This window comes from Serinus canaria, chromosome 23, assembly GCF_022539315.1.
Source record: "Serinus canaria isolate serCan28SL12 chromosome 23, serCan2020, whole genome shotgun sequence".
In the NCBI taxonomy this organism is placed as follows: Eukaryota; Metazoa; Chordata; class Aves; order Passeriformes; family Fringillidae; genus Serinus; species Serinus canaria.
In genome coordinates this window covers 5478972-5504115 of record NC_066336.1, presented here as the reverse complement: position 1 = coordinate 5504115, position 25144 = coordinate 5478972, and the positions used below count along the sequence as shown (strand labels likewise).

At 56.2% G+C, this 25144-nt stretch overlaps 1 protein-coding gene across 2 annotated transcripts in view; it reads left to right on the top strand.

Annotated features, from left to right (window-relative positions):
* Window positions 1–9486, top strand: part of RUNX3 (RUNX family transcription factor 3) — a 34373-nt gene extending 24887 nt beyond the window's left edge. For both annotated transcript variants that reach the window (XM_050983313.1, XM_050983312.1), the window contains exon 5: window positions 6056–9486. In XM_050983313.1, the coding sequence (XP_050839270.1) occupies window positions 6056–6579 (524 nt within the window). In that variant the 3' untranslated portion in view covers window positions 6580–9486. The remainder of the gene's footprint in view (window positions 1–6055) is intronic.
* Window positions 9487–25144: the final 15658 nt, after the last annotated feature.

Genomic DNA, 25144 nt, shown 5'->3' with positions numbered 1-25144 from the left:
GCGATCCCCGCTCAGCCCACCCAGCCGCTCCAATTAGCACCGTTATTCATTAGCTCGGCGGGATGGAGCGGCGGGGACTGCGGGATGCGGGCAGAGGGCTCTGGGATGAGCCAGGCTGTGCCGGAAGCTGGGAGAGCTGGGCTTGTTTAGTCTAGCAAAGGGCAGGCGGGGAGCGGAGCCCATTGCTCCGTGTAAATACATCGAGGGGGTAAACACGGCGAGGCAGAGCAGCTAATGTAAGCTCTGGAGGACACTGCAGGCACAGGACGTGGGGCTGAACTGGTCCTGCATAAATCCACACTGGAATTAGGAGCATGGTCCTCCCCAGAAGGATGGGTCCAGAGAATGTGAGCATCCCAATGGATCTGGAAGGCTTTGCAGAGGAGGTTGAGATGCAGTGTATGATTCACGGAGCTGGGAACACCTGGGATTTTCCCTGCTCTGCTGCTGCCCAGCATATTTGGGGTGGGAGAGGACCCAGGATCTGGCTTTGTGCTGCTCAGCACGGTGGGTTTGGGCCCGCGTGTGTGTGTGCACAGCAGCACACAGTGTTCGGGGAGAATCACAAAACTGAGCAGCAAACGTGCTTGGCAGTGTTGAGGTGGTGCCTGGCGATGCTGTGATAAGGACCTGTGTGTTGTTGTGTTTTGGTTTGGGGTTTGCGTTTTTTTTCAGACTCTGCAGAGGAAGTCCATGCACCCAGTTTGTGAGCTGGTTCTATCAGATACAGAGCACTGCTCCATGGGCGTGTAACAACGGATGCTGTTCACACCCTCCTTTTTTTTCAACACCTCCCCTCCTCCCCCAAAATATATTTTGCTCTGTTTTACGTAGGCTGAGAGGAAGGGGCCGTTTTCTTTTTTAGTTGGCTCTGACTTGGAAACAAATGAACTTGTTAACATACGTGACAGAGGCGTGAGAGCGTGCCTGCATGCGTGGGTGGGGAGGAGAGCGGCGCCTTCTCTAGAGATGAGCTGGGCCTTCACAGATCAGATGCATCTCGTGCACCTTCCCATGGAGATTCTCTCCTTCTCTTGGCCACCTGCCTCTCCGTGCTCCCACATGGAGTTATTGCCATCAGGGGAAGGAAGCGGAGAGGGACAAAGATCAGAAAAACGCTCAAAGATGGCTTTGAGGTCCAAGTGTGATAGAAGTGAGCAGAGAAAAAACAGCCAAAGGTATATCCAGAGCAGGAATGCCTGTCTCCTCTGTCCCACACATGCTGGTGTGTTATATACAGAAGCATAAAGTATCATTAGTGTTTACATTGTCGTCAATCATTGTGCAGTGAGACAGGAAAGCCAGGCTTTTTCCCCTGGGGTAGATTTTTCATGACAATTTTGCAAGGCACACATATGCATAGAATTAGAACAGTGATCTATGGCCAGGCTGATGATATTTTATACTCTATACACTTGGAGAGTGCCAGGCTATCAAGTTCCCTTTAAATTCCCTTTATTCTCTGTGTGTCTCACACACTGTGAGTGTTTGTTGTGTAACACATCCACACAAGCTCAGGTTTATTGCTGACTGGCTTCATCAGCCACCGCGTGCTCCCCACATCTCTAAGGTGGGGACCGGGTGCTATCTGGGGTGCTGAGGAGCTGCTCAGGTTCCACACGTCCCTGCCTGGCCCCAGATAATCTGATAGTGATGATCCTGCTGTACATCAGTGCTGCTCTGCCACGTGGCCGGGGTGAGCTGGTTGTCTGGGTACCATCGCAGCACTGAAGAGGTCCTGATGTTGCTTTTGCCGCCCTTTCTTCCCTCCAGGCAGAGCAGATGTGCTCCAGGGTTAGGAGGTAGTGGCAGCACCCACTGCTCCTCCAGGATGCATGCACATCAATCCCTAAAACCATCTGCAGGGCCCATTGCTTCATCTCCTCCAGGGCTTTCAGGGACCTCAGAGCAGATCCACCAGCCCTGACCCCGCCAGGGTGCAGGGACCAGTTCCACTCCATCCAAGGCAGCTCCCAAACCCAACGTGGTCTGAAGGGAGGAGGCTGAACACACCCAGAGAAACCTCTGTGGTTGGCAGCCTCACGAACCAGCCCTTCCCGCCTCATGGCCAGCCCTCGCCACCATGACCCAGCTGAGGTTTGGCTCCCATCAGGGGCATCTCTTTGCATTTATGTCCTGGCCACCCACCCAAGGAAAGACCTGTATTGTCTCTGAGGCAGAGAGAGCTGCTGTGTCACTGCAGCACTGTTGTTTTATCTGGAAAGGGGCTGAGCAGCTTTCAAAGCATGTTTCTATCCGGCCCCTCGTGCAGGGGGGACTTGGGGGTCCTCAAAAGGTGCAAATTGCAGCTGCACAATTAAATCATGGGGTGTGTCCCGGCCTCTGTGGTCCCCGGGGCAGCTCAGCCCTTAGGAGGAGACAGTGGCATTACTAATCAGGGCTTTGACCTTTACATGGCTTTTATTTAATACACATTCCACACTTCCCCAAACTCCCATCCAAAACATTGACATTTCCGCTGATAGATTGGGTCAGATTTTGGAGTAGTTGGGGGACTCAATTCACTCTTACAATGGTTAAATTCTTACAGCTAAATGGGCTTATTCAGTTAGTGCAGCAGCTGGTGTGATTTCGAGAAGAAAATAAACATTTCCTTCAAATATTTTGATTGGCAACTGGACAACTGAAGTACTCAAGCTCGGATTGCCAGGGTCCAAAAAAGCAAATGGGGGCTGGACGGCGAGTAAGCGAGGGAAAACCGTAGTAAATCCTCGGAGGCAGCACTACGGAGCAGATGTGTGTGATGTGTGCTGGGGAAGGGGACAGCAAGAAAGGGCTTTTAAGAGCTGTGATTCCAAAGGGAATGTGGGGTCCGAGGGTGCAGCTTCACCCACTCCTTGTTCCCTGGCTTTGCTCAGCAGCTGCTTGCTCCAGGCTGCTCTTTGATCCTGGCTGTGGCAGAGGGTCCTTGCTGCTGAGTTAGGTGGTTATGGAGGGTGTTAATGGCCGTGTTTTAATTGGATTCGCTGGGGTTGTTTCAGTGGAGATTTCCTCGCGTGCAGGGCAGGCGGTGGGGCTGTGTGGCTGCAGCCAGGATGGAGGAGCAGCCCTGAAGTGGAGGAGATGGAATGGAGAGGGAACCTTGAGGCGAGGACCAAGATGGAAGGGGCAGTGCTGAAGTGGAGGGACATTTGTGAGGTGAAGGAGATGGGATGGATGGGAAGCCCTGAGGCGAGGACCAAGATGGAGGGAAAACCCTGAGGTGAAGGACAGAGGACAGAGGGGCAGCCCTGAGGCGAGGACCAAGATGGAGGGGAAGCCCTGAGGTGAAGGACAGAGGGGCAGCCCTGAGGTGAAGGAGACGGGACAGAGGGGCAGCCCTAAGGTGGAGGAGACAGGACAGAGGGGCAGCCCCGAGGTGAAGGACACAGGACACAGCAGCAGCCCTGAGGCGATGGCGAGGCCCCGGCCCCCTCTGGCGGCCGCCTCCTTCCCGCCTCTTTCCCGCCTCCTTCCCGCGGCCCGCCGGGCGCCCCCTGCTGGCGGCGCGGCCGCGGCCCCCTCAGGTCGGCCCTGCGCGGGCCGGGGCCGCCGCGATTTTGTTTTTGAGTGGTTTGGGGGTTTATTTGTAGCCTCAGGGAAAAGCTGAGAGCTTTTCCGGGCAGGGAAAGCTGGAGTTTTATTCTGGGCCAGACTTAGAGCCCAAGTCCGGCGGGGGTGAAAGCGAGCTGGTCATGCCCCTCAGACGCCTCATGGCTCTGCTGGGTGTGGATTCTGTTTGAGAGATTTGCTTTTTGAAGGAATCAAAATTCACAGATCCCAGCCCTGCAGAATGCTCTGGCCGAGGGTTCAGAGCCTGGCAGAGCTCCCCACAGCCTGTCACACACAGAGCCCATAATTAACACTCTTAAATGTTCCTGTCTAAATTAGTAGCAGGGACCCACTGCCAAACAGTGCACGTTCAGGCCAATAAAATGTAGCCTCTAAAAAACCCCCTCTTTGAGTGAGTTATAGAGGAAAAAGGAAATGTGCCCTGGGCGCTCAGGTTTGATTTCGATTTGCATTTTATGGAAAATTATTTATGGAGCTGTGAAAAGTAATGAAGGAGCGCGGCCTGAGCGATTGTCATCCGGGAAGGCAGCGAGCAGCAGTCTGGGTGTTTTGGGGGCTGAGGGGGATTTGGAGGCTGCTTTTTCTCAGTGCAGGGCTGCCAGGTTTGAGGGGAGGCTTTCAGAAGACAGCATTTTTTCTTTCCAGCCCAGGTGCAGGAAGGATTTGTGCCCCATGGTCCCGTCTCAAGCCGTGGTGCTGCTGGATTGCCACCGCCACGGGGCTGTGGTCAGGCTGCTTCTCGTAGAGCTGGTCTCCAAACCTCAGCTCCCTCAAACCTCAGTGCCTGGCAGCAGCTGTGGCTGCAGCACGGCTTTGGGATGGGTCCCTGCTGGGCTGTGAAATCAGGCTGGGAGCGCTTTTCCCACCGCTGTGCTTTTCCAGCCAGCCCAGCACGGAGCAGGGTCAGCCCTGTGGCCGGGCCACCGCTTCCACGGGCGCTTTCCAGCGCCGGGTGTGTGCAGAGCAGTGTGGTTCGGGACAGCTTTGAGCTCTGCTCCTCTCTTATCTCGCCCCAAAGCCACAGCCACGTTCACAAACCAGGTGCTCCCCCGCCTTTCCCCTCCGTGGAGCCTGCGTGGGAAGGCAGGCGCTGCTGGGTGCCCGCAAAAGGGCTGCAGGGGAGGGAGGGAGGATCCTCCCCTTCTCCTTCCATGGCTGAAGGACTCACCTGGGATCAGAAGGGAGGTTCACATCAAATCCCCTCCATACCTGCTCCTCCAGAGCGTGCCCGTGTCACTAGGTAGCTGGAAGGGATTAAATCAAGAGTTTTCTCCTGGGGAAACGCTTTGGGGCCTGGAACGCCAGCCCTGAGAAGTTTAAAATGCTTCATTGTAATAAATAGATCTAAAACACACGTCCTTGTGCATGCAGAGCAGCCACACAATCCTCTGGATGTGTGTTTGTATGTATATGCATTTCCAAAACCAACAGGCCTGTTTAGCATACTCACCTCACATTGTCTTGCTCTGAGGGATACAAAATCCAGCTGATGCACCAAAAAAAGTCACTTTTGAGGCTGGATGGTGTCCACTAGCAAAGGAGAAAGGCCCTGCTTTTAACAAGAGGGAAATAGAGGAGGTCTGAAGAGCACTTTCCTTGGAGTGCAAACCTCATTTCTCTCTGCTTTAATGCACCAAGGCCAGAGGTTCCTGGGCTCTGTTTTAGCCTTGGGACAGCTGAGAGAGCCACAGGAATGGCTCCAGCTCCTCCAAGGATCTTCTGCTGTGGATTCCCACCTCTAACCTGGGCTTCCTGCAGGAGGACAGGATCCCAAGCCAAGGTCCCTTTCCAGTTCCAAGCTGGCCGCCACCCCCTTTGGGTTTAGACTCTCCAGGAAATGCGTGGGGGGCTCCATTATCCAATGGAGCTGGGGAACATTCCCACCACGCTGCCCCGAGCCTCCCTTCCCCCAGCAGAGAGCATGAATTTCTCACTCTCTTTATCCTCTTGGAAGGAGAAAAATACACAGAGAACTCAAGCAGAGGGATATAGTGGCTCCTGGCTTGGGAGTTTTCAGTTGTGTGTTTATCAGCTCCATCCCCTGATGGTATCAGCACAAACAGGCCACCCACAAGAAGGCTTAGCAGGCTGGTCTGGGCTCCAGCTTTTCCTGCCTGTCTCTGTGTGTGTGTGTGTATACAGCAGGGATGGATGATCCCAGGGCCCGGCCGTCTGGGGCCTGCCTCCATTTATTTACTACACAGCTGATGTCATGGCTAAACATCTTTTTTCTGTGTTTATGGGGCGTGCTGCTTTAATCTGCCCGAGATGAATAGACCCCTAAGAGAAGTCAGCTTTGCCGTGTCCCTTCTTGGATAGGAAACAACAAATTTTAGGACAGGAAATGGGAGCAACTTAAACAAATGGGTTTCGGGTTTTTATTTAAGTCCCTCAGCTCTTTTCCCTGGCAGACCCAAGAGGTGCTTTCCCTTCTGATTCCTTGGGAATGCTCTAACCACCCCCTCTCCCGTGCACCCGGCAGGCACGTCAGAGCTGAGCCCCTTCTCGGACCCGCGGCAGTTTGAGCGCTCCTTCCCCACGCTGCCGGCGCTGACGGAGACGCGTTTCTCCGACCCGCGGATGCATTACCCTGGCGCCATGTCCGCCGCCTTCCCCTACACGGCCGCGCCCTCGGCCACGGGCATCGGGGGCATCAGCATGACCAGCATGCCCACCACCACCCGCTTCCACCACACCTACCTGCCGCCCCCGTACCCCAGCTCCACGCAGAACCAGAGCGGGCCCTTCCAGGCCAACCCTTCTCCCTACCACTTGTACTACGGGACGTCCTCGGGCTCCTACCAGTTCTCCATGGTGGCGGGAGGCGAGCGCTCGCCCACCCGCATGCTCTCGTCCTGCACCAGCGCCTCGGCGGGGAACAACCTGATGAACGCCAGCCTGGGCGCGCAGAGCGACGGCGTGGACGCCGACGGCAGCCACAGCAATTCCCCCACCGCCATGAGCACCACGGGCAGGATGGATGAGTCCGTCTGGAGACCCTACTGAGGAGCAGCTCAGCTGGGCACCCGTGTCTTTAACTCAATCAGCCACCGTGGCTCCTTTTGCGAGCGACCAAAGTGATGCCAAGGGAAAAGTCAAACCAAAGTCTTCCAAACCCAAAGTTAAGGATCCTCTGCATGCAAACATCAAGCGAAGATCAACCAAGACCTTTGTTGCATTTCAAGGTGAACACCCACGAGGCTTGAATGTGTCGCTTGATGTGGTTCCTTCCGTATGTTTTAGGTATGTGGATTGTACATAGGGAAAAAACCCCAAGGACGTGTGGAATCAGATGTTTGGTACTTGCAGAACACTTCTCGTTCATCTCACTCGCACCTCTTCCCCACACAAAGCATTCAGAAGTGAGGAGAATCTCACCCTTCCTCTGCAAAATGGTTCAGAGAAGAGGAGACACCAGGGAGTCATCCGAGCCATCTCTCTGCCAGTGCAGGAGGACCGAACTTACCTTTAAGAAAAAAGGAGAAAAAAAAGAAAAAAACCCCATTGTCTCCTGTCCTTCCCTCCCCGCTGGTGAAGGGTCCCTGAGCACCAAAGAGCAGTGGGGTTTGCAGCACAGCCAGGGGCACTGGGGCTCAGTCAGCCACGTGAACAAGAGCTGTGATGTGATTATTGTTATTATTTGTTGGTGACACAAGTTGTATTGTTCATTTTGGTGTCACTGTCGTCGTTTGTCAATCAGTAACGTGGCTGACCCTGGCCTGGCTGACCCCTCCTCCATGTTTACACATGAGATGTACTTTTTATGGAGATGTTTTGTTTTGTTTGTTTGCTCTCTTGTCCTGACCTCACCGTTCAGCCCTTTGCTCCCCTTAGCAAACCTCAGTGATGGTGGCCGAAGTGAAGGCGGCGTTCAGGACAATCTGAGACATTTGAGATGCACTTCCAAGGGGCTCAGGAGCCTTTGGCACAGCCTTGCCACCATTTTCCAGATGTTCCTTCCGTCCCCTCTGAGTGGCAACACTCACAGCTGGTGGCAAAGCATCATAATTCTGTTCTGGTCCTTTCCCATGTTCTCACCCAGAAAGGATTAACACAATTTTTCATTTTGACTCACATGTGTCAGTTCATCCTGAAAGCTCTGAGATCTGGAAGGGGCAGTTTCTACTCCTGGTGGTGGGAATGTTGTGAATTGATGCTGTGCAGTCTTTTCCATCCCCTCACCCTCCTGTCCTTCCCCGGGTGACCCCGAGCATGGGGATCTTGCTGTAGAGGAATAAGCTGAAGAGGGGGCACTCAAGGTGCCACTGGTGGCGGTGGCATCAGGTGGCATTTGCAGGAACCAGGTGTGCCAATCTCCACACACCCTCACAGCTGACACCACAGAGATTGCAACCAAACAGGGCCATGGTGGGAGGCAGCTGTGGGCCCCTCCAAAGCTAGCTCGGGGGCTTGGCTCTGATGCACAACACAGGGTTTGTCACCTCCTGCAGGCCACCTGTGCCCTCTGCTGGCATGAGAATTGGGGCTGGATTCAGGATTTTTCGTGCTGGGAGGGCACAGACAGATTCCTGGGGATCCATAACTGCAGTCCCCAGTGCCCTGCAGAGCTCTCCCCACAGCCAGAGGACAGTCCCAGCCCCAGTGCCACCAGTAACTATGCCTTTCTTTTTCCACTTCTCCCATAAACACAAGAAAATCGAAGGCCCAGAGCTGCCCTCCTGGCCCCTGTGCCTCAGTCACACTGTCCCAGCCTTGTCACCTGTCCCCAGCTCCCAGCTGGCAGCCGGTCACCCTCAGCACAGAGCGCTGGAATTGCACTACCACGGCGAGGCTGGAGCAGCACATCCTGGCTGCCCTGGAGAGCTGCCATGACCACTCAGAGTTCCAGAAGCAACGAAGAACAACTCTTTTCAATATTAATAATAATAATAATAATAATAATAATAATAATAATATTTTTTAAAAGCCTTACCCCAGCATAACTGCAACCTCCACTTGCCTTAGCGCCGGTGCTCGCCAGCTCTGGAGCTGGACAGGGCAGCCTGTGTTTTGATGCCTTTTTGCATTTGTCATCCCGTCCCACTGGTTGAAAGCACAAAGGAAACAAGGCATTCGTAGTTGTAGGTTAATTTAAGACTGTTTGTAGTGAGTTTTAAAAGAGAAAATAATAAAAAGAATGGCAACGATGTTGTTTTTATGACATATTGTCATGTGAAGGTGTAAATAGATGCACCTCTGTTGTATGCAAATGGTCACGAGACAGGCCAATGTTTTTTGCTTTGCACTATAATTTGCTTTTTTTAAAAAAAAAAGAATGCACAATCGCTTGTACAGTAAAGCCCCTTTGTCTGGCTCACAGAATATTTAACTATAAAATCTAATTTTTGGTCTTATTTGTTATAATAATATAATTCTTAAATGTGTTGAAGGATACGATTCTTAATAATGCTTCTAATACTTGTATGTGCAGGGTAAAAGATCACCAGACTAAGGAGATGAGATCAGAGATATTTGTAGCTAAAGAAGGCTAAAGTTGTTGGGTTTTTTAATGGTGTCTTATGATGGACATTAAAAAAAATGCTAGTGATACCAAAAAAATGTGGTTATTTGTGTAATACCCCAGCCCTACTTGAAGGTAATGCCCTATATTTAATATGTAGCCCAATTTTTAACCTGTAGCACTTGTCACTGGGGAGGGGGGAGGTGGGGAGGGCAGAGGAAGAGGAAGAGGAGGGTCTGCTCCTGGAGAAGTCATCGGGGAAGCTGCGGCTGGAGGAGTCTCCCGGCTCTGGCTTCCCTAGAGCAGCCGGGCTCGGCGGGGCTGGCGTGGGGACAGAGCCCCGGCTCGGGGACAGTTCTGCTTTTCTGGTATGGGGTGATTTCTGCTCCGCGGGCCGTGGCCGTGTAATCCTGTCAATGCCATGTGGATCAATAAACGATGGTTACAATGGCCCCGCCGCCTCCCGCCTGTCTCTTCTCGCCGGGCCAGGGCCGGCTCCTCACGCCGCTCCTTCTCCAGGCTCTGAGTTTCGGCTCTTTCAGAGCACCCCGGTACCAGCTCCGGTGCTCGGGGGCAGCTCTTGGCCACGGTTTGGCACCACAAGGGTGTCCAGGGGAGGGCAGGCAGGGATGGGATGGAGTGGGAGGACCTGAGCTCGCTGAAAACCCATTTAAAGCTCCTCGGAGGGGTCTGGAGCACTGCCCGTGTCCGCGGGCAGCCTTGGCGGGGTGGGCGCTGCGTGCCAGCCCAGCTGTGTGCCAGCCCAGCCGTGTGCCAGCCCAGCCGTGTGCCAGCCCAGCTGTGTGCCAGCCCAGCCGTGTGCCAGCCCAGCCTCGCCCCCTGCCCTCCTCCTGTCAGCGCCGTCCCCAGCCGCAAAAGCCCCGCACAAATGCAGCAGGACCCAAACTCCCGGGCGGTGCGAGCCCAGACCCCTCAGCACTCAGCGCTCGCCTGCGGAACCCAAATGACAGCTGAAAGGCAAAAATGAAAAAATCCCAGCCCACAATGAGATCCGATGCCAAGGCGCTGCGGGCCGGGGCTCCCGAGGAGCCGGGGAACTCAGCGCCAGAATTATTCATGAGCCCGGGGCGGGAGCGCCGGGGCCATTCCCAAAGCTCTGCCTCCCCTCTGCAGCATCTCCGTGAGCGGAGCCCACAGTGGCGTTCGCCTGGAAAGAGGGGGAAAAAAATAGAAAAAAGAAATTAGGAAAAGCCCAAACCAAACCACAATAAATGCTCGTACCCAGCTCCACAGCCCTGGCCAGCGGGAAAATGTTCCAAGGAAAACCCGAGAGTTAGCTGCCTTTTCTTCTCAGCTACTGGGAGAGGAAACACCCCGAGGTGTAGCTGTTATTTACAGGAACTTTCTGTTCCAAACGGATCCGTGCTTTTCAAACAGCCTCGGTCAGAGCTGCAGTGGGAAGAGAGGAGAAAGAAAGGAGGGAGGGAGAAAGGACAAATAAAAAGGGTCTTTTTGTACTGACATGAAATCATCCGTGAAATCCATGGGGTTCAAGTGGGTTTGGTGCAGGTGCCCGTGGAGGGGATGAGGATGTGTTGGGGACAGCAGCACCTAAAATCCTGATGGGAGGCCCAGAGAGCTGATGGTGTTAAATGTGCCCAGCACCTGAGGGCCAGAGGGCTGTGATTTTTATATGGGCATTGTTTTTATCTAGGTATTATAATTATTTGTATTATTCTATGGGTGATATTTTTATAAAGCTGGTATTTTTATATTGGGGATATTTTTACCCAGGCCACCTACCCTGCACGACATCCAACGTGGGGTTGTAGGGTACATCAGCCTCTCCCAAAGGCTCCCCAATACCTGAGGGCTCCATGTGTTCCAGGGGGAAGCTGAAAAACAGGGCTGGAAGCAACAGCATGGGGCAGCCAGAGCAGGAATGTTTGGATTTTCTTTTGCAACAGAAAACAGAAAGGGAGAAAAAAATAGCTGGAGCTTGAACAGCTATTTTTTGAGCATTCAGATATTAAATTGCATGGAGTTTGGGCTAAAAAATCTCCTAGAAAAAATGAAGACTATTTCCTTTGAGATCAGAGCTAACAAAAGTTTCAGCAAAAAACTTGTTTTATTCTCATTCCAGCCCAAACTCCAAAGCTCAGCCTCTGTTTTAATGACTCTGTTGTGTCCAAACTGCCTTGGTAAATAATCTTTTAACTTGCACAAATTCTGAGACTACCCAGGATATAGGGGAAGGATCCTGGCTCTTGCCTTGCCCACATCAAGCCCTTAACAAACCATGCCCAAAGGAGCAATCAGCATCATTAAGGCCCAATTCTGTTCCTCTGAAATAGGAATAAAATCCTTTCCTCTGAAATAGAACCAGATGGCCCTGAGAGGTGCAGAGCACCCATCCAGCACCCCCAGGGACCTGCAAAAAATCACCCTGTGGGCACCCAGCTGGAGCAGAGCGAGGTTCCCACTCTGGCATCATCTCCGTGGGCATCCACGGGGGGTTAATGCTCCTGCAGGGCCTTCCTGCTGGAAGGGACAGGGGGCTTGTGGGGCTGGGGTGGGTGTTTTTGTGAATGCTGCCTATTTAGAAGCTAAATGATGGAAAACATGGAAAATTCATTAGGGTGTCTGGGCAAGTGTTGGGTTACACGTCATTCACATCCACTTACTCAGCGGGACCTCGCGCCTTGGGGGAGAGATATATTTATATACATTTATATACACGGATTTTATAGAGAGGAGCTGTTAGGGAGTTTTTTTCCCCCTCCATTTAATTTCCAGACTGGCACAAAAATGAGACTTTTTGCCTCTCTTTAAAACTTGCTGCCCCCTCGGCCTGGGCTCGCTGGGCTCTGTCCCCTTCCCACTGCTGGGAGGTGACCGCTGCCATTCCCAGGGCTTGGAAAAGGCAGGAGCTGCTAGCCCAGGATCCAAAAAGGGCAAATCCATGGCCAGGGCTGGATCTACAGGCGGAGATCCCCAGCTTGCTGTTCCTTCAGTGCTGGCTGGGGGACAATGACAGCTGGGAGAGGAGCAGGGGCCACAGGGCCGGTCCTGTGCCCAAATTATAAATCCCCCAAAAAAACCCAGTTCTTCATTCCTGATAACTCAGAATTTCTCCTGCTTGCTGCAATACAAAACCAACCCAATGAAACCACTGTTCCAAGGTCATAGCAGCTGTTTTGTTCAGGATGCTTCAGTTTTCAGGGAGCTCTTTCTCCCCAGCTTCAACCTGTCCTGACACCACCTTCCAGCCCTGAACCACATCAGAGATGCCACCAAGCAGGGCCATGTCACCTCCTGACGGCACCTGAGCCTGCATCCCGGTGCTGGCAGCCCCAAAAACCACATCTTGAAAGCCTCAGCAGGCACCTCGTGTGCCGTTCTGTGATTTAATCACACATTTTATTTTTATTTAGTCCATGCAAAGCAAGGCCCCCGTGTAACTGTTAATTCCTGCCAGCAGCAGCCCGGGATGCAGGGAAGCTGTTTTCTTGTGCAGAGGCTGGGCTGGGCCGGGAGATCAGAGGAGTTTAAATTAAAATAGGCTCATGTGAGTCTTTATTCTTGGCTTAGCCCACAGAGGCTAAAAACGCTGTTAAGCGACGCAGCGCCGGGATCCCGCCGCTGTCAGACACCCGGCCCTGAGCGCAGCTCCACTTCAAAGCGCCGGGGCAGGGCACGGTGCACAGCGAGGCCTCATTAACCCGGGGATTGCGTTAGATGGGCCGATAGCGGGCTCTAATTAGGGCGGGAGGGGCGGGCAGGGGATCCGGGGCCGCGTCCCGTGTGTGAGTGCGCGGGGCCGTCCCGGAGCATCCCCCAGGTGAGCGCCCCGGGCGGGCACCTGCTGCGTGGGCCGGGCTCACGCGGGACGGGGCAGGCCCGCGTGGCGGGGGACGCGCGCCCGGCGGCTCCCGGAGCCTCCCGGAGGCACCCGCAGCACCCACAGCTCCCTGCAGCTCCCGCCGGCCCCACCCGGGCACCCCCGGCCGGCCGCTCCCCCCGGGATGCGCGGCGCTGGCGGGGCGGGATCCGCCCGGGAAACGGGTCGGGAGCGTCCCCCCCGCTGCCGCAGCCCCCGAGGGTCGGGCAGGGCTGCTGAGGTTGTTGATGATGTTCCCGTGTGCCTTGAGCCCGACGGGGCTGGAAAAGCCAGAGGTGTCTCGGCTGGGCAACCAAACCATCCCTGGGATGGCACCGGGGCATCGGGAGAGCGCTGGGAGCAGCGGGCGCTGCCCAGAGCTCCTGCCCAAAGCACCACCGTGCAGCAGAGCAGGAGAGAGAGAAAAACCCGGGCACGTTATGGGGCTGGATCACCCAAATTCAGGCTCTGTGAGCACCCAAATCCCGGTCCTATGAGCACCCAAATTTGGCCCTCTGAGCACCCAAATCCCGGCCCTGTGGGCACCCACCCCGCGATGCCCATGGGGTGGGTGGCCAAGGATCAGCTCGGGGACTCCACCACCGCTCGGAGACTCAGCGTTCCCCCTGCGGAGGTGCCGGGAGCCCCTTCCCCAGCCCCGGCCGGGCTCTGGCGGTGCTCCAGGAGGGATATTTCACACCAGCGCTACCAGGCGCAGTATTTCCTTTCCATCCGAGCGATTTGCAAAGCCCCCGGGTCCCTGCAAACATACACAGGGAGGGTTTTAATTCGGGCAGGAAAATAACCACAGCAGTTTGGGGAGGGCGGTCCCGGAGGTGCCGCTCCCGGTGCCGCTCCCGGTGCTGTTCCCGGTGTGTCCCCGGGGTGGCTGCAGCCCAGACGCCCCCAAAACCCCAAACAGGTTTTGCTGTTTGTCTTTGCAGCCGGTGGGTTCATTACGGCAGGGAACACCCAGGGGTTTTTTTGCTGTCTGCCATGAAATCGATACAGTAATTTCATTTCTCAGTCATAAATGAAATGAGCTGTAAAGCAAAGTTGGGTGTTTAAGCCGGAGTGAAAGAATGAATTGTTCTAATGGGGGATGTTAACGAGGGGATTAAATGTTCCTGCGAATCTTGGGGGTCCCCAAGCCAACCCCGACTGTCACGGGGCATTTTTGGGGCTCCCTGCACCTCTCCCTTGTGCTGCCTCTGACCTGTGTGGTCCAGCACCCTGGACCATATCCTCCTCATCCTCCTCATCCTCATCTCCTCATCCTCATCTGTTCCTCATGGCGACATTTCCACACAGGGGTAGACTAAAAGGAAAGGGAAAAACGAACCCAAACCAAGGAGATGTTTGTTCCCAGCAGCCTTTCAGCTGACCCAAAGCAGCTGGGGTTTTTATGCCAGGTGTTTTCAGGGGACACAACCCCTGCTGGTTTCCGAGGAGGGTGGGCAGAGGTTTCCACTCCAGGGCCGGGCAGTTCACAGCTCAGGGGATGTTTTTCTCTGCCACGGAAGGCAAGAGGTTTGCCCAGCTCCACACCGTTAAAGATTAAGCCCAGAACTCGGTCTTTGCTTTCCTGCCCACAGCCTGGCAGCCCGACCTCAGGAGCCCTCCTCTCATGGCAAGAACCCAAGACCCCCAACTCCCTCCTGCCCTTGCTCCATCATTTATTTTCCAGTGGAAAATAACCCAGCGCTGATCCGGAGCACTTTGACAAGTCCAAAAATACGAGGCCATATTATCTTTAAACCATTTTTAAAAAACCCCACAGTGAAAGCCCTATTGGGGCAGGAGAAACTCCAGCCAAGTTCCCCACATCCACCCCCTGCTCCACTTGTATTCCCCTGGAAATCCTCGCAAAGAAAAACACAGGGCCCGAAAAAAAATTTGGTTTTCATTAAAACCCTCGAATGTGAGGGGTTCTGTAGCTTTCAATGGGGCTTTGATTCCTATAGATGATGGAATGTTTTCAGAACATTGAAAAAATGTTCTCCACCTTTCTATCTTCTATCGGCGGGAACTGCGCCGGCGTTTTTCTCCCTGATAGAAGTGGCGAGGGCTGGAGGCAGATCCAAACCCTTTCCTTTATTTACCTTGAGGTTTCAGTTTAAAAATGTGATGATATTTTCTTGTGGCTTTGGAACCAGAGGAGATAATCCACACGGGGAGGAAAGAAATGGGTGGAAAACGCTGCAGGAATTTTTTTTCAAGGGGGTTTTTAATTATTAATTTTTTTTTTTTTTTCCATGGAGAGGAAGCGGGGTCACTCAGCACATGCAGGCACCCACGTACCTCTCTGAGCCCTTTTTGGGGAAGCTGAGAGGCATTTCCAACCTCTCAATCATCTCCAGTTTTGTGGAGATTGCCTAAAGAGATGATTTTATTGCCGTGTTCCATCCCTGCTCCTGGGTGTGCCAGCTGGTGGCTTTTCTAAATCCCCTTTTATAGGAGATCAGCCTTTTAATGTAATTTAATTCCATTTTTTTTAGTGAGTGTAAAGTAGGTTCTTGGCCTTGCCAGTTTTGAGGGTGAGGTTTAAAGGGCTGGAGAGGGCTGAGGTGCCCCTTCCCATCACCTCCAACCTCACCTGGTGCCAGCCATGCCCGAGGAGCCCCATGGTGCTGCACGGGCTCAAATGCCAGGCTGGGAGAGCCCCATGTCCCCTCCTGGCATTTTGGGGTGGCTTTGTGCTTTTTCCTGCAGGAAACCCCAAACCAAAGCCCTTTCCTGCTGCCCGCTGGGGCTCTGGGCACGCAGGGGAGGAGGAGGTGCCCAGAGGAGCCCAGCCCTGGGCGCTGTGCTGGAATTGGGCACCGTGCTGGGCTGGTTGGACCGGTCGGGCGGGCTGGGCCGTGCCCCTGGCACCCAGACACGCCGTGCTCGCCCCTATCGCTGTCCCTGCCCCAGCCCCGGTGGCAGCTCAGCCTCAGCCCCACCACCGCTCATTAACACCACCCCAAAAGGGCCACCCAGGCACCACGGGTGCCCAGCCCTGCTGCCCCGTGCCCGGGGAGCACCTGCAGCCTCCCAGCCTGGCTTCAGCCCAGTTCCTTCAGGGGGGATCAGAGGGATTTGAATAAACCCCAGGGAGCTGAGCACGGAGTGCCAAACCCTGGCTCCAGCCCTGCCCTGCTGACCCAGCGCCTTGGGAAGAGGGTTTGGGCTGAGTCTGGAGCTGGGTTTGAGCTGGGCTTAGAGCTGGGCTGGGAGCTGGGTGTGGAGGGGCTGGGATGTTCCATGGGATGTGGTTCCAGGGGATGTGGTTCCATGCCAGCCTGGCCATGGGGCTGCCCTTCCCCAGGCAGGGATGAGCCATCCAGGGTGGGAACAATGCAGGGTCCCGCGTTCTCCTTGTCCCCTCCAGAGCTCCTGGGCTGCCAGGGCAGGGGGTGATGGCTCTGCTCATCCCAGCTCCTGCCCCAGGGCTCTGGGAGCTGAGGAGAGCGGGAGTGTGCCAGAGCTCACGTAGGCAGAGGAGCTGCTGCCTCTCCAGGGCGGGATAAGGACGGGATGAGGATGGGACACGTTCCCCTCTCACTCTGGGCAGGCAGCAGCAGCAGACGAGGCTGGTTCGGAGCTGGGAATGCCCAGAGCCCCCGAGCAAGGAGCCAAACCCAGCCCCTGGCTCTCTCCTGCCACCAGAAATGCAAACATTATTAATTTTTTAATAACTAATTAAGAAGTTTTAATGTGCTCCCCTGGCAGGAGGGGCACAGCGGCTGCCACTGGAGCAGAGAGGTTGTAAAACACTCCCACGGAGCCTCTATGGATTTGTGGATCTTTGTTAATTGTTAATTAACACGTGGAAGCAGGCTGGATTAATGGCCAAGGACCTCGTGGTCCTTGTGTGGCCGTGGACCAGCACAGCATCCCAAAACAGCATCCCAGACCAGCATCCTCAAAAGAGCATCCCAAAAGAGCATCCCACCAGAGCATCCCATGGGCTGGGGGCTGCTGGAGCTGGGCAGCCACAGCAGGGCCGTGGCTGAGCCCCCCCAGGTCCCTCCCAAGGCTCCAAACACTCTGAAATTACCCCAATCAAAGGCCCCTCTGTAACCCGGGGCTGATCTGTGCCTTGAAGAGCTCCAGCATTTGCCTACGGGGGGGAAAAAAAAACCTTTATTAGATTAAAACCAAGCCCCTCTGCATGAATCCTCTCCCTCTTCCCAAGCCTGGTCACTTTAAAAGGCAGAAATGGAAAAAAACCTGGGATAGGTTTAGAGAACTCAGCCCTTCACAGGAGATGCTTCAGCCTGCTGTAACTTCACAAATAAACTTTGCTCTCTACCTCTGACTCGTGGCACAGTTTTGGCAAATCCAGAGCCCTTCCATGCAGTTTCCTGCATTCCCGATTGCTGTTGGAAGGTTGGGAAAATATACAGGTGGAGTGGAGGGAGCAAATTTAACTCTTTGTTGCCCAGCCTCACCCCCCGAGTCAGGAGGAGCTCAGGGCTGCTCCAGAAGGGACCAACGTTCCCAGATGGGGAACAAATCCCTGCCTCAGCTGCACGGGGAGATGCTCAGGATGGCTCAGGGAAATCAGGAATTGGGACTAAAGGAAAAGGCTGGAAGCCAGGCTCCAACCCAGCTTCCCACTCTGTGCTGGAGAAAACCTGGGGACAAGAGGGTTTCCACATCCATGGAATGGCTCCTGGGCTGCCATCAGCCTGCAAGGCTTCACAGCTGCAAAGGGATTTTGTTCTGGGTTTTTAGAACAAAACCAGGGTAATAATGATAATTTTTGTGTGAGGAACCACAGCCCCGAGCCTCAGGTGAGGCTCAGGGAGGTCTGGACTGGCTGAGGTTCATCGAGGAAAACCCAAGCACAGCAAGTCCAGTTTAATTCCCTACAAATGCCAGTGGCCCTGCTGGCCACAGCTTGGCTGGAAAGCCAAATAAATGCAAATAAAGTAATAATAATTAAATAAAATAACAAATTAAAAATGTCAGCCAGGCCTTTTGGGCCTGGACCAAGCAGAAGGAGGAAATTCCAGCCCCTCTGTGCCAGCTGCCACCACAGGAAGGTGCCCAGAAAGTGGCTGGTGAGGAATGCAGGGGCTGGGCTGAGCAGGAAGGACACATCCACACCAGGATGGAGGCCCTGGATCTGATCCTTTTTTTCCCCTCTAATCCCAGATATCAGCCTTGGCCTCGCTGGAGCACAGGGACATGTGTCAGCCAGGACATTGCTGGGGGACAAACGTGTCCTGGAGCTCCCAAGAGCCTCCCAGGAGCACCAGGAGCTCCAGACCTCCCAGGGGAGCGTGGATGAGCTGGCAGGGACACAGGGTCAGGGCAGGGATCCTGTCTGGACCACGGTGGCCCTGCTGGTCCCCTTGGCTCCAGGGCCACCAGCGTGCAGAAAATCCCTTTCCCAGCCCGCAGGGACCCGGGACAGCTGGGGAGGGAGGGGATTACTCATCTCCACAGGGACTGTGGCTCCCGGGGGAGGAAGGGATGTTTCCCATCCTCCCCTCGCACCAGGGATGGATTTTTCCCTCTCTGGGGCCAGCTGGCACCTCGCTGAAGCACCGGGGCCAGAGAAAGCCCCGTCCCTGCCCAGCTCAGCAAAGGGACCTCGGCCCCTCCTCACAACTCCAAGGGATGGAGCAGCAGCAGCAGCAGCAGCCGAGCCCCTCTGGCCAAAGCAGGAGCAGGAGCCGGGGGCAGGAGCAGCTCCCTCCGGTCCCCAGAGCCCCGGGATTCACAGCCTGCCCTGCTCTGCCCATTCCCATCTCCTGGGGGTTTGCCGGGACGGGAGGAAGGCACAGCCCGGGGAGATGAGCCGGGGCTTTGGCACGGGCACTGCAGGGGAGAGAGCAGGGAAAAGGGAGCCTGAACCTGAACCCACACTCCGCTGGTTTCTGGGAAGGGTTTGCAGTGACCACAGGGAGAACACACAGGTCTGGGCAGGGCTGGGCAGCACCTGCGGGGCCACAGCCCGGCCTGGGGAGGTGGCACAGCGGGCACTGCCAAGGAAACGCTCGGCGGGAAGGCAGGAGGGATGTGCTGACCCCAACGCCATCATTTCCCACCTACACCCGGCCGTGGAGCATCCCCTCCATCCTCTCTGCATCCTCCCAGGTCCACCAGGACTTTTCCCTCTCGGACAAGCCCTTCCCACTCCCAGCGCCGCCGTTCCACAGCCAGCCCGGGTGTTTGGGCGCTCAGCTCCCAGCTCAGACCCCGATTCCCTCGGCCGGGAACGTCTCAGAGCAGGGAGCTGATCCCTCACCGGCGGCTGCAGCGTCCCCAGCTCGCAGGGAAGGTGGGAGAGGAGGCCGGGCCGAGTCCCGGTTGTGAAATCAGCGCCGGTACCTGCCCGGCTTTGAAATGCAAAGCGCTGGGCTCCGCTCCGGCAGCGCCGCTGCGGTCTGGGCCCGGCAAAGCTCCCAACACAAACGGGCTGATCAACGAGCAGCTTCAGACCGAGAGGCATCTCTCATGCAAATGGGGTTTACCGCTAATTAAATGCACAAAGGAGATTTTTCCAGGCATCCAAGGTTGCTCCTGCGGAGTCTGAACTCCCACACGCGCACACACCCAGCGCCTCTGCAGAACGAGGCTTTTTCTGCGCACAAAGCGCTTCATTTCCATGCGCGTGGATTGGGCAACGCCGCCATTCCCGGCTCCCGCCGAGGACATCCTGAGCCAGCACCAGCTCCTGGGGCTCCCAGTTCCACCCCCGTGCCCAGCTCGGTGGGACACACAGCACTGGGACAATCTCAGCCCATTCCCAGGCTCGCTGGAGCTGGGTGAGCTCTCGCAGGTGCTGGGCTCCTGCAGGTTTGGGGAAATGGTTTTGGTTTGAGGGACAAGACCCACAAGGTCCCATCTCCCAGAGGGATCCATGAGGCCATTTACTCTCCTGTCTCATGAGGACAAAGTCCCCTGTCCCTGAGGACATGATGAGCCAGGCCAGGGATTGCTCTGCCCCAGGAATAGCCCCCAGATCCCCCCTGGGCTCACCCACAGCCCCTTCCTGCCCTCGGGGCAGCCCAGGGAGCACCACAGCCCGTGTTTTGCAGCCCCTCTCCCTCCTCCCAGCACAGCCAGAGCCCCAGAGCCAATCCCAAGCCCAAACCTCCCCTCTGCACCCTCCCCGATGGCCCAGCCATGTCCAGGCTGCCCAGTGGGGACAGGGACAGGGCACAGGGGCTCCCGAGGGCAGGCTCTGGAGGGGCTGCTGGAGTCACCCCAGCCCCGGGGGGACGCAGGGGACACTCAGGAGTCAGACACGGCCACGTTTCACAACTGCCGATGGCTCGGGCTCCCCCCGCCACCACCACCCACACTCGGGGTGTGTTTGCAATACCGAGATGTCGAGTTTGTATCTCCTGCTCATCTCCAGCTGAAGCATTCCTGCTTGTTTACTGGTCCTCTCCCCCAGTCACAGGATCCCAGTCCAGCAGAGGAGCTTTCATTTCCTGGGGACATCTTGCATTCATTAGGACTTGTTGTTATTGACTTACAAGGCTGCTAATTCCCAAGGTCCAATTTAGCCCTCAAAACCACCAACATGTGTGCTGGGGAGTTGCTACATCCCTGCCAGCAGCCAAGTGTGCTCAGCAGGCACAGAGGGAGCCCAGATTTAGAGTCGGGGAGATTTGGGACCTCTCTGCTCCGTGCTCAGCATCTCCAGTCCTGAGGGGCACCTGTGCTGCTGGCTCTGCAGGGGCACGGCCACCACACCAGCCCAAGTATTCGCCCTCTGCAAACGGGACAAATCAGACTGAAAAGCAGCTGGGGAGATGCTGTGGGGTGGCAGGGACAGTCCGAGGGGTGACAGGGACAGCAGGACCCCTCGTGCAGCCCCGGATGGGGGCAGGTGCGACCCGGGGCTGGCAGGAGCGGAGCAGAGCCCTGAGGAGCGCAGCCCAGGTTTGAGGAGTTGCCTCAGCCGCGGCTGAGCTGCACCGAGACCGCAGATGGGCTCCTCGTCTGGGCCGGGTTTAGGTCCAACAGGTTCGCTTAACTCCCCATCTCGGGCTATCTCTCCCTGCGCTGCTCCCGCAGCCGCACTGCCCACGAATAAATAAATAAAGAAATAAATATAATGTACGGTGTGGCGAGAGCGAGCTTAACTCGGGCCCCCGGGGGCACTGAGTCACCTCAGACGGGATTAAAGGCTGGTGGCTGAAGCAATTCCAGCCCCCGGCTCCGGCCCCACCCCGGCCGGGAAGCTGCAGCCCCCGGTGGCGGAACCACATGGAAGCGGCCCCGGCCCGCCGCGGTTCGGGGCTGGGCGCGGAGCGGCGGTCCGGGCAGCCCGGGGCGCTCCGGGGCCGCGGCAGCCCCGCCGCGATGGCTGCAGATTGCGAGGGGCGGCGGCGGCCCCGGAGCCACCGGCGGGACGGGGGGGATGCACCTGCAGGAGCGCCCGGCCGTGACCCCCGCTCCGGCCGGGCTGGGCTGGGCACGGCCCGGGGACACGAGACCCCGCTCAGAGGGACGGGAAACAGAGCTGGAAGTGCGGGTTCTGCCCCAGCACGGAGCTGGGACCAGGCACGACTCCCTGCCCCCTTCCCTGCCGCGGGGTCTGCAGCTTTGGGGGCTGCCCTGGGTGTCCTTGGGTGGCACCAGGAGCTGGGGCTCCCGGGTGGCCCAGAAGTCCTTCAGAGATGGGGGGGAAGCCATTTCTCTGAGCCTGAGGAGCTGCAAAGGTTTTACCTGGGGGCACAGGGACAGCAGCTCTGCCCTGGGCCCGGATCCCCACGGGGGTGAGCAGAGGGCTGGGATTGGCATCCCGAGGTGCAGCTGTGCCCCCAACCCTGGGGCAGGGACAGCAGAGCATCCTCGGCAGGCTCAGGGAGCTCATCCACCTTCCTGCAGGGATCCTGGACCCTGGCAATGGGCTCCAGGCTGCCCCTGAGTCCCAGGAATGGGCTCCAGGCTGCCCCTGCTGTGGGAGTGCCTGGTTTTGGAAATCAGGCTCCTGGAGTGCTGCAGGAAAGGTCAGGAGCTGCTCTAGGAGCTCATTCCCAGAACCAAATCCCAGGAAAGCCAGCCTTGGGCTCCTCTGGAGCATTGATTCTCAGCTCATGGCCGAGAGGGACAGGAATTCATTACCATGGATTTGGAAAATGCAGATGAAGAGGAGCCTGGGCAGGACAGAGGCACCTCACTGCAGGCAACCTCTAATTAAAGGGTTCAATTAATTCTTCCCAGGGTCAGGTCACCACTTCAGTGCCCCTCAGAGCACTTTGTCCTGGGAAAATCCCAATCCCAGCCATGGTTGGGAGCATATGGGTGACATCAGACCCAGAGAATCACCTGCTGATCAACCAGGATGGGACAACAACCAAAAAGGTCCCTTTTGGCATTAAAAATCTACATCTCACCCTTGGAAAGGCAAGCCCAAAAGTCTTTGGCTGGGGATACACGTGTCCAGATGCAGCAGAGGCTGAGCTGTTCATGGAGACCCAGGAGAGATGGGAGAGGGTCTTCCCAACACACAGCCAGCCCTTGAGAAAGATGAACAGCTCCAAATTGTTTTTAACAGCCTTAAAACAGGAGCTGAAAAATCCAACGGGATCATTTCCTCCTGGACATATTTGGGAACCTATTTATTTTATACCTTGTGAAAAAAAAGAAATTCCAGGTTGTAAGTGAGAAGCCAAGTAGGGAAAAAAAAAAAAAAAAAAAGAAGAAAAGAGGGGAGGGGGAAAGAAAGAAAACAAATTTGAACTGGGCCTGTTTTCCGTGCAGTATTAAATCTCCAGCACACAATGAATCATGCAGTCCTCGGCCTAACTAGGAGGACTCCAGAAAGTCTGTAGGATGAAGGAGTCACTGGAGACTCCAAGAAATATGACAGGCTTGCTCCAAAGTGCACAAAAGGTTTTTTTAGGAAAGGAGAAAGAAAAGAAAAGAAAAAAAAAACCCTCTGAAATTACAGCCCTGCACCAGCCTCATTTGTATAATCCCTCTCAGGGCCGGGGGCTGTTTGCAGCTCTCAGCAGGAGCAGCAGGAGATGGCAGAGCCCAGCCTAAGGAAGATGGATGGGAACTCCTGTCCCGGGTCCAGAGCTTCTGTTTACGGTGGGACAGGGGAGGCCCGGGCCAGGAGGAGCCCACAAACCCCAGAGAAGCAGGGCTGGAGTCACCAAACCTGTTCCCTGCCCCCAGGCAGCCACGTTCACCCAGACCAGCCTGTCTGCTGCTCCAGCACAGCCTTCACCCCACGGGGGCACTGCCCCAGAGCTGCAGAGTTTGCCAGACACCCAGCCTCAATCTGTGCCTTTGGTTTGCTCTCCCTCGGCCAGCAGTGCCCCCCATGGGCATTGGTGCCTCACCCAGCCCTTGTTTCTGCACCTCCTGCTCCCTCTCCCTCCCTTTGTCCCACACCGGGCTCCCAGTCCCTCCTCTCCTCCATGGAATTCCAGGAAAAGCCACTTGAACCTCTCAGGTTTGACCTGGCAGCCTTGGGGAAGCTCCAGCAGCTCTGGGCCAGCCTCTCCAGCCTCTTGCTCTCCTTCCAGCCTCTGGGGCTGGACATCCTGAGGGATGGAGCTGGAGGAGATCCCTGGGGGTTCTGAGGCTGCCTTGGTCTGGAGAGAGGGCGCAGAACCAAGAGCTCTGGCAGTGATTCCAGCACTTCCAGAGCCCGTGGAAACCAGCAGGGAGAACCAGCCCTGGGCATAGCAGAGAGCAGAGACCCCTGACCACGGTGCCACCGAGGCTGCCCAGCCCCACAGGGATTTATTTACCTGCTCCTTGAAATCAGCCTCTCCTGCCCCCTGTAAAAACCTCGGGACCTGCAGCAAGAGGCAGCTGTGGATCCCGGGAAGGGCAGCCCCTCCTGCCAGGAGCTCCTTCCCCTCTGGGCCCAGCTCCAGGAGTTTGCTCACACATTGTGGCCGGGGTGAGCCCCAAACCCCCCGGTCCAGAGCAGAGGATGTCACACCCTGCCCAGGCCATTCCTCTTTGGAACTCGTGGAAGGAACTCAGGACTCAGCACAGAGCAGGGCAGGGGAAGGAGGCTCTGGGAGGAGGGGGCTGCCCCTTTTTTTGGGAAGAACAGGCTGCAGCAAGCAAAAGATGGAATTGTCATTCAGCTCAGCCCAGGCACCATTCAGGCAACAAAACTGTCACTGGTTTAGCTCCATCACCACCATCACAGACCCTTCCTGGGGTGACCTTGGTGCAGGATGGATGCACTAAAAACCGGGGGAGGGGCAGAAAGCTCAGCCCTGGGCAAGCACAAGCACAGCAAACTCGTTCCTTGGCCTTTCATCTGCTTAATAACACTCTCTGTGGCATCCAGAGAAACCTGGGAATGGCAGAGAACACGAGCTCCTCTAAAACAGGGATCCACCTTCTCCACATGTGCTGGAGCTCAGGGAGCTCCAGTGGGGACAGCGACCCAGGGAGCAGCAGAGCCTGGCAGCAGCTGCTGAGCCACCAAAGCCTCCACGGGGTTTCAGCTCTCCTGGCTGGGAAATGGAAAGAATTATTCCTCTGATAAAAAGAGCTCAGATCCAGGGTTCAGATCCAGAGAACCACCCAAAAAACCATCCCAAAGCACAGCAAAGAACCAAAAGGAGTCCCCGGGTCCATCTGTGGTCACCTCTGCATCCTCAGAGTGCAGGACACAGCTCAGCACATGGGCAGACCCTGGGATGGGTTCACAAACATTTCTCCAAGCCAAGCCCAGACCCCGCTGTGTTCTCCCCTCAGGATCAGTAAGGAAATCGCGGAGGATGCTGCAGGAGGGCAGCGAGGGGCAGCGAGCCTCGGCCGGGTGGGAGGCGCAGCCTCAGAGGAGCCCCGGGAGGTTCCCGAGCCAAGGCTGACCTCCACAGGCCGGCGGGATCATCACAGCCCGGGATCTGGGATCATCAAACCGGGATCCGGGATCATCAGCCCGGGATCCGGGATCATCACAGCCCGGGATCCGGGATCATCACAGCCCGGGATCATCAAACCGGGATCCGGGATCATCACAGCCCGGGATCATCAAACCGGGATCCGGGATCATCACAAACCGGGATCCGGGATCATCACAAACCGGGATCGTCATCACAAACCCGGGACCGTCACAGCGCCGGCTGCTTCTGGCACCAGCCCCACCTGGAAACATTCCCAATCCCTGCCCACAGCCCGGGCCTTTCCCCACCAGCCTGTCCCAGTGCCACCAAAGCTGGGGACACCTCTGGGGCCGGGAATTCTTGCTGCGTGTCCCAGGAGGGCGGCTCTGCAGGGAGACACAGGAGATCCTGGGCTGGTTCCTGCTCTCCATCTCTCTGCTGCATCCAGGA